Here is an 8,984-nt window from a genome sequence, read left to right on the forward strand (position 1 = left end):
TTGGTGTCTCTGTGTGTGTCTTTCCCTGCAGAGTCTCTCTCTGTGGTGGGTCTCCCTGCGGAGTCTCTCTCTGTGGTCTCTCTCTCCCTGCGGAGTCTCGACTTGCCCCGACTCCTCTCAGAGCCGCTTAGATCGAGAGCGCGACACAGCACACAGACAAAGATCCCACGCGTAGCCTCCGACAGACCTGCGGGGCAAGTGCCGTCAGCGAGTAGAAACCCACTGAGGCCCGAGCACGCACGAGGGGTTGGTGGCCAGCACCACGCCCGGCCGCCTTTGTCTCTCCACCGGCGCCGATGTCTACAAAACGGCACCCGGTACTCATTTAAGGCCGAGTCGACCTAGGGGAGGATCCGAAGGGGTCGCGCACGCGGTCTGCGATGCAGATGAGGCCGGGACATTCCTGTGGCGAGGAGCGATCACGAGGGGGGGGGGGTCGAGGGTGTTAACGTGGGGGGGGGGGGGGGGGTTCGGTTAATGTGGGGGGTTTGAAGGGTTAATGTTGGAGGGGTTAATGTTGGGGGGTTCGATGGGGTTAATGTCGGGGGCTCTCAGAGCACAGTTGACGGGGAGTAAATGCAACGCGCTAATCCGTGCATGTATGTTTGTTGAACTTCCTTCGCACCGTACGTGGCCAACGCGTGCTCGTCGGAGGGTGCGCGCGCGGCGGGGGGGGGTAACAAACAAACTAAACGCAGCAACAACAACAGCAACAGCAACAACAGCAGCAACAACAACAGCAACAACAACAAGCAGATCGTCTTCCATCGCGTTCATTCGAAAGCGGGCACAGCTCCCGGCGGCGTGGTGGAGAGGAACGTTCCAGACGGCCGCAGCAGCGGCACCTTTGGAGGTGCCGCGCGATGCGGGCGACCTCCGCCCTCTCTGTTCGACGTTTCGCACCATCATGAGTGGAGTCAACGTGACGGTGTTTTTACGACTCCTCGATGAGGTGGACAGCGACGGTGTCGTTGTGGTCGATTTGTGGCCCAGCGCCTTGTGGGTAGCGGGTGAACAGGGGTTTGTGAACAGGGTTTGAGAACAGGGTTTGTGAACAGGGTTTGTGAACAGGGTTGTGAACAGGGTTTGTGAACAGGGTTTGAGAACAGGGTTTGTGAACAGGGTTGTGAACAGGGGTTGTGAACAGGGTTGTGAACAGGGTTGTGAACAGGGTTGTGAACAGGGTTTGTGAACAGGGTTGTGAACAGGGTTTGTGAACAGGGTTGTGAACAGGGTTTGAGAACAGGGTCTGTGAACAGGGTCTGTGAACAGGGTTTGTGAACAGGGGTTGTGAACAGGGGTTGTGAACAGGGGTTGTGAACAGGGTCTGTGAACAGGGTTTGTGAACAGGGGTTGTGAACAGGGTTGTGAACAGGGTTGTGAACAGGGTTTGTGAACAGGGGTTGTGAACAGGGTTGTGAACAGGGTTGTGAACAGGGTTGTGAACAGGGGTTGTGAACAGGGTTGTGAACAGGGTTGTGAACAGGGTTGTGAACAGGGGTTGTGAACAGGGTTTGTGAACAGGGGGTTGTGAACAGGGGGTTGTGAACAGGGTTGTGAACAGGGGGTTGTGAACAGGGGTTGTGAACAGGGGTTGTGAACAGGGTTGTGAACAGGGTTGTGAACAGGGGTTGTGAACAGGGTTGTGAACAGGGTTGTGAACAGGGTTTGTGAACAGGGTTGTGAACAGGGTTGTGAACAGGGGTTGTGAACAGGGTTGTGAACAGGTTGTGAACAGGGTTTGTGACAGGTTGTGAACAGGGTTGTGAACAGGGGTTGTGAACAGGGTTGTGAACAGGGGTTTGAACAGGGTTGTGAACAGGGTTGTGAACAGGGTGTTGAACAGGGTTGTGAACAGGGTTGTGAACAGGGGTGTGAACAGGGGTTGTGAACAGGGTTTGTGAACAGGGTTGTGAACAGGGGTGTGAACAGGGTTGTGAACAGGGTTGTGAACAGGGGTTTGAACAGGGTTGTGAACAGGGGTGTGAACAGGTGTTGTGAACAGGGTTTGTGAACAGGGTTGTGAACAGGGTTTGTGAACAGGGTTGTGAACAGGGTTGTGAACAGGGGTGTGAACAGGGTTTGTGAACAGGGTTTGTGAACAGGGTTGAACAGGGTGTGAACAGGGTTGTGAACAGGTTGTGAACAGGGGTGTGAACAGGGGTTGTGAACAGGGTTTGTGAACAGGGGTGTGAACAGGGGTTGTGAACAGGGTTTGTGAACAGGGTTGTGAACAGGGGTGTGAACAGGGTTGTGAACAGGGTTGTGAACAGGGGTTGTGAACAGGGTTGTGAACAGGTTGTGAACAGGGTTGTGAACAGGTTGTGAACAGGGGTTGTGAACAGGGTTGTGAACAGGGTTGTGAACAGGGTTGTGAACAGGGTTTGAACAGGGGTTGTGAACAGGGTTGTGAACAGGGTTGTGAACAGGTTGTGAACAGGTTGTGACAGGGTTGTGAACAGGGTTGTGAACAGGGTTGTGAACAGGGTTGTGAACAGGGTTGTGAACAGGGTGTGAACAGGGGTTGTGAACAGGGTTGTGAACAGGGTTGTGAACAGGGGTTGTGAACAGGGTTGTGAACAGGGTTTGTGAACAGGGGTTGTGAACAGGGGTTGTGAACAGGGGTTGTGAACAGGGTTTGTGAACAGGGTTGTGAACAGGGTTGTGAACAGGGGTTGTGAACAGGGTTTGTGAACAGGGTTTGTGAACAGGGTTGTGCACAGGGTTGTGAACAGGGTTGTGAACAGGGGTTGTGAACAGGGTTGTGAACAGGGTTGTGAACAGGTTTGTGAACAGGGTTGTGAACAGGTTTGTGAACAGGGGTTGTGAACAGGGTTGTGAACAGGGTTGTGAACAGGGTTGTGAACAGGGGTTGTGAACAGGGTTGTGAACAGGTTTGTGAACAGGGTTGTGAACAGGTTTGTGAACAGGGGTTGTGAACAGGGTTGTGAACAGGGTTGTGAACAGGGTTGTGAACAGGGGTTGTGAACAGGGTTTGAACAGGGTTGTGAACAGGGTTGAACAGGGTTGTGAACAGGGTTGTGAACAGGGTTGTGAACAGGGTTGTGAACAGGGTTGTGAACAGGTTGTGAACAGGGTTTTGTGAACAGGGGTTGTGAACAGGGTTGTGAACAGGTTGTGAACAGGGTTGTGAACAGGGTTGTGAACAGGGTTGTGAACAGGGTTGTGAACAGGGTTGTGAACAGGGGTTGTGAACAGGGTTGTGAACAGGGTTGTGAACAGGGTTGTGAACAGGGTTGTGAACAGGGTTGTGAACAGGGTTTGTGAACAGGTTTGTGAACAGGGTTGTGAACAGGGTTGTGAACAGGGGTGTGAACAGGGTTGTGAACAGGGTTTGTGAACAGGGTTTGTGAACAGGGGTTGTGAACAGGGTTGTGAACAGGGTTGTGAACAGGGTTGTGAACAGGGTTTGTGAACAGGGTTGTGCACAGGGTTGTGAACAGGATTGTGAACAGGGTTGTGAACAGGGTTGTGCACAGGGTTTGTGAACAGGGTTGTGCACAGGGTTGTGAACAGGGTTGTGAACAGGGTTGTGAACAGGGTTGTGAACAGGGTTTGTGAACAGGGTTGTGCACAGGGGTGTGAACAGGGTTGTGAACAGGGGTTGTGAACAGGGTTTGTGAACAGGGGTTGTGAACAGGGTTGTGAACAGAGTTGTGAACAGGGGTTGTGAACAGGGTTGTGAACAGGGTTGTGAACAGGGGTGAACATTTGTGAAAAGGGTTGTGAACAGGGGTGTGAACAGGGTTTGTGAACAGGGTTGTGAACAGGGTTTGTGAACAGGGTTGTGAACAGGGTTTGTGAACAGGGTTGTGAACAGGGTTGTGAACAGGGGTTGTGAACAGGGTTGTGAACAGGGTTGTGCACAGGGTTTGAACAGGATTGTGAACAGGGTTGTGAACAGGGTTGTGAACAGGGTTGTGAACAGGGGTTGTGAACAGGGTTGTGCACAGGGTTGTGAACAGGGTTGTGAACAGGGTTGTGAACAGGGGTTGTGAACAGGGTTGTGCACAGGGTTGTGAACAGGATTGTGAACAGGGTTGTGAACAGGTTTGTGACCAGGGGTTGTGAACAGGGTTGTGAACAGGGTTGTGAACAGGGTTGTGAACAGGGTTTGTGAACAGGGGTTGTGAACAGGGTTGTGAACAGGGTTGTGAACAGGGTTGTGAACAGGGTTGTGAACAGGGTTTGTGAACAGGGGTTGTGAACAGGGTTGTGAACAGGGTTGTGAACAGGGTTGTGAACAGGGTTGTGAACAGGGTTGTGAACAGGGTTGTGAACAGGGTTTGTGAACAGGGGTTGTGAACAGGGTTTGTGACAGGGTTGTGAACAGGGTTGTGAACAGGGTTGTGAACAGGGTTTGTGAACAGGGTTTGTGAACAGGGGTTGTGAACAGGGTTGTGAACAGGGTTGTGAACAGGGTTTGTGAACAGGGGTTGTGAACAGGGTTGTGAACAGGGGTTGTGAACAGGGTTGTGAACAGGGGTTGTGAACAGGGTTTGTGAACAGGGTTGTGAACAGGGTTGTGAACAGGGTTTGTGAACAGGGTTGTGAACAGGGTTGTGAACCTTCACTGGTGCTGTAGTGGTCAGCGCTGCACTGCGCTAACCACTGCAGCACCAGTGACGATGATTCTGAACCGTTACTGGGCATCCTCTAGGTCGACTCAGCCTCAAATGCGTACCTGGCCGGTGTGTAAACGTCGCCACTGGGGAGACAAAGGCGGCCGGGCGTGGTGCTGGCCACCCACCCCCTCGTGTGCCGTGCCGGCCTTCATAGGTGTTACCCGCTAACAGCACTTGCCCCAATAGTCCGTGAAGGCTACACGGGGGATCTTTGTCTTTGTTTGGTGAACCCCAGACGAACCCACCAGGGTGCCGGTTGGATTCGTGTCACCGGCACGGTCATTACGACCCCCTGTCTCTCTCTCTGTCTCTCTCTCTGTCTCTCTGTCTCTCTCTCTGTCTCTCTCTCTGTCTGTCTCTCTGTCTGTCTCTGTCTCTCTCTCTGTCTCTCTCTGTCTGTCTCTCTGTCTGTCTCCTCTCCCTGTGTCTCTGTCTCTCTGTATGTCTCTCTCTGTCTCTCTGTCTGTCTCTCTGTCTCTCTCTCTGTCTGTCTCTCTGTCTGTCTCTCTGTCTCGCTCTCTGTCTCTCTCTCTGTCTCTCTGTCTCTCTCTCTGTCTGTCTCTCTGTCTCTCTCTGTCTCTCTTCTGTCTGTCTCTCTGTCTGTCTCTGTCTCTCTCTCTGTCTCTCTCTGTCTGTCTCTCTGTCTGTCTCTCTCTCCCTGTGTCTCTGTATCTCTGTATGTCTCTCTCTGTCTCTCTGTCTGTCTCTCTGTCTGTCTCTGTCTGTCTCTCTCTCTGTCTCTGTCTCTCTCTCTCTGTCTCTGTCACCGCGAGCACGACACCTTCAGTGAGCTTCAGCAGTGCGATGATCAACGCGTCTGCTGCCAGCCAAGGCCGGCCGGGCTGCTGATGAGGCACTCGAACGCCGAAGCCGCTTCTCGAACGCGCTTTGCCTGCGCCGAATCGGGTCCGCCGCTTGCTGGTGGCATGCACGCTCGCAGAATGCTCGACGGCTGATGGGATGTGTCGAATAAATATATATATACACTTGTATTTGTAGAGGGCACACTGTGAGAAGGAAGGCCTCTGGCTGCTGAATCGTTGGTAGGTTATAAGTGTGACGGTGAAACGTTCGTCTCAGCAAGGCGGCATCCGCCGTGCATCCAACTCCCTCGGCTCCCACTTGACCAGCAGGGCGGGAGCGCATCAATCAGGGTCCACCCCTCCCCCCTCCTCCACCCCTCCCCCTTCTCCCCCCTCCCCCTCCTCCCACACCCCCTCCCCCCTTCTCACCCCCTTCTCCCCCCTTCTCCTCCCTCCCACCTCCTCCCACCCCTCCCACCCCTCCCCCCTCCTCCCACCCCTCCCACCCTCCTCCCACCCCCTCCGCCTTCTCACACCCCTCCCCCCTTCTCCCACCCTCCGCCTTCTCACCCCCCTCCCTTCTCTTCAGCACCCCACCTTCCATGGATTATCATCTCTCATTACTGTACTCCCCCATCCACACTCAGCGCCCCCGCCCCCTCGTCTCCCTCCCCTCTACCCGCTCCCCCCCCCTCCCCGCCGCCCCTAGAGCCCTCTCGTCCCCCTCTCCCCATTCATCTTTCCCCTTCCCACCTCCAACCCCCCTCACCTCCCTTCCCCTGCCCCCTCCCCTGCCCCTCTTCACCCTTCTCCCCCCGTCTCCCCCCTTCATCACCCGCTAGCCTATTCCTCCCCCCTCCCCTCTATCCCCCCTCCCCTCTAACCCCCCCTCCCCTCTACCCCCCTCCCCTGCTACCCCCCGCCCCTCTACCCCCCCGTCCCCTCGTACCCCCCCCCTCCCGCATATCATCCCCCCTCCCTCTATCCCCCCTCCCCTCTATCCCCCCTCCCCTCTATCCCCCTCCCCGCTATCCCCCCTCCCCTCTACCCCCCCCTCCCCTCTACCACCCCCCTCCCCTCTATCCCCCCTCCCCGCTATCCCCCTCCCCTCTACCCCCCCTCCCCTCTACCCGCCCCTCCCCGCTACCCCCCTCCCTCTACCCCCCCTCTCCGCTACCCCCCCCTCCCCTCTACCCCCCCCTCCCCTCTACCCCCCCTCCCCTCTACCCCCCCTCTCCGCTACCCCCCCTCCCCGCTATCCCCCCTCCCCTCTACCCCCCACGCCCCGCCCCCCATCCCGCGGCAGCATCTGTGCGCTCAGAGCTCCAGGTGGCGAGCCGCTTCACGCAGCCGCTCATTGTGAACTCCTCCGCGGTCGCGACGCGGTCCGTCGCTTTCCGCCTCCTGCTCGTGCGAGCGGGCAAGTGCGCCCTGGGGGCACTCATCCCCCCGCAATGCCCTGGGGGCAATCTGCCCCCCGCAATGCCCTGGGGGCTCTCTGCCCCCCCCCCCCATAATGTCCTGGGGGCTCTCTGCCCCCCCCCCCCCACAATGCCCTGAGGGCACTCTTCCCCCCCGCAATGCCCTGAGGGCACTCTGCCCCCCGAAATGCCCTGGGGGCTTTGGCTTCAGCAGTGAACTCAGGAGCCAGGGGATTGTCTCGATCCGCGTGCGAGAGCGAGTCAGGCGGCCGAGTAATTGACTCCGGGAAAGATTTTCAGATATTTGACACTCGCAAGCAAGGCTCTCGTTATGTCAGCGATGGGGCATTTCGCAACGCCTCCGAGTCGTTTCCCCACTTTAACAAGAACAACAATAAAACCGGTGGGAGGCTCCCCGTTGTAAAGAATTGCACTCGAGATGACGAGTCGCCTTGAACGGCACACGGAAGAGGACACCACAGAGCTACCTCCGAGTTCGTTGAGTGACGCTGCCGTCCACGCACAGTCGAGGGCATGGCTCCTCACACGCTGCCCTGCCCCACGAGGGCACGGCTCCTCACACGCGGCCCTGCCCCACGGGGCAGACGGCTCCTCACACGCGGCCCTGCCCCACGGGGCAGTCGGCTCCCCACACGCTGCCCTGCCCCACGGGGCAGTCGGCTCCTCACACGCTGCCCTGCCCCACGGGGCAGTCGGCTCCTCGCACGCTGCCCTGCCCCACGGGGCAGTCGGCTCCTCGCACGCTGCCCTGCCCCACGGGGCAGTCGGCTCCCCACACGCTGCCCTGCCCCACGGGGCAGTCGACTCCTCGCACGCTGCCCTGCCCCACGGGGCAGTCGGCTCCTCACACGCTGCCCTGCCCCACGGGGCAGTCGGCTCCCCACACGCTGCCCTGCCCCACGGGGCAGTCGACTCCTCGCACGCTGCCCTGCCCCACGGGGCAGTCGGCTCCTCACACGCTGCCCTGCCCCACGGGGCAGTCGGCTCCCCGCAGGGCGGTCAGGACGAGGTTGTTGCCCCGCGCCGCTGCAACGAAGCCCGACGGTGCCCAGCCACGAGCTGACTGCGGGTGGTGTGTGGCGTGCGGTCACTGGTGGCCGATCCGAGGCTATCAACTCGCGACACTTGAGAACCCGGTTTACTCACAACTCGGTCTCTGTGCGAGTCTATGGGTCTCTGTGCGAGTCTATGGGTCTCTGTGCGAGTCTATGGGTCTCTGTGCGAGTCTATGGGTCTCTGTGCGAGTCTATGGGTCTCTGTGCGAGTCTATGGGTCTCTGTGCGAGTCTATGGGTCTCTGTGCGAGTCTATGGGTCTCTGTGCGAGTCTATGGGTCTCTGTGCGAGTCTATGGGTCTCTGTGCGAGTCTATGGGTCTCTGTGCGAGTCTATGGGTCTCTGTGCGAGTCTATGGGTCTCTGTGCGAGTCTATGGGTCTCTGTGCGAGTCTATGGGTCTCTGTGCAAGTCTATGGGTCTCTGTGCGAGTTAATGGGTCTCTGTGCGAGTCTGTGGGTCTCTGTGCGAGTTAATGGGTCTCTGTGCGAGTCTATGGGTATCTGTGTGAGTCTATGGGTCTCTGTGCGAGTCTGTGGGTTTCTGTGTGAGTCTATGGGTCTCTGTGCGAGTTAATGGGTCTCTGTGCGAGTCTATGGGTCTCTGTGTGAGTCAATGGGTCTCTGTGTGAGTCTGTGGGTCTCTGTGTGAGTCTGTGGGTCTCTGTGCGAGTTAATGGGTCTCTGTGCGAGTCTATGGGTCTCTGTGCGAGTCTATGGGTCTCTGTGCGAGTCTATGGGTCTCTGTGCGAGTTAATGGGTCTCTGTGCGAGTCTATGGGTCTCTGTGCGAGTCTATGGGTCTCTGTGCGAGTCTATGGCTCTCTGTGTGAGTCTACGTGTCTCTGTGTGAGTCTATGGTCTATGTGCGAGTCTATGGACCTCTGTGCGAGTCTATGAGTCTTTGTGTGAGTCTATGGATCCCTTTATGGGTCTTTGTGCGAGTCTATGGGTCTCTGTGCGAGTCTATGGGTCTCTGTTTGAGTCGATGTGTCTCTGTGTGAGTCTATGCATCTCTGTGCGACTTAAAACACAGTGGGGG

The 8,984-nt window shown here is 57.2% G+C and overlaps 1 protein-coding gene across 1 annotated transcript in view; it reads left to right on the forward strand.

The window, feature by feature from the left end:
* LOC133358277 (macrophage mannose receptor 1-like) overlaps nucleotides 1-7,954 on the forward strand; it is a 55,276-nt gene extending 47,322 nt beyond the window's left edge. The window contains exons 27-29 of the mRNA XM_061576514.1: nucleotides 6,756-6,886; nucleotides 7,437-7,809; nucleotides 7,872-7,954. Coding sequence (XP_061432498.1) covers nucleotides 6,756-6,886; nucleotides 7,437-7,809; nucleotides 7,872-7,954 — 587 coding nt within the window. The remainder of the gene's footprint in view (nucleotides 1-6,755; nucleotides 6,887-7,436; nucleotides 7,810-7,871) is intronic.
* The last annotated feature ends 1,030 nt before the right edge of the window (nucleotides 7,955-8,984 follow it).

The sequence above is a fragment of the Lethenteron reissneri genome, chromosome 61 (assembly GCF_015708825.2).
Source record: "Lethenteron reissneri isolate LAM-NWPU_2019-01 chromosome 61, ASM1570882v1, whole genome shotgun sequence".
Lineage (NCBI taxonomy): Eukaryota > Metazoa > Chordata > Hyperoartia > Petromyzontiformes > Petromyzontidae > Lethenteron > Lethenteron reissneri.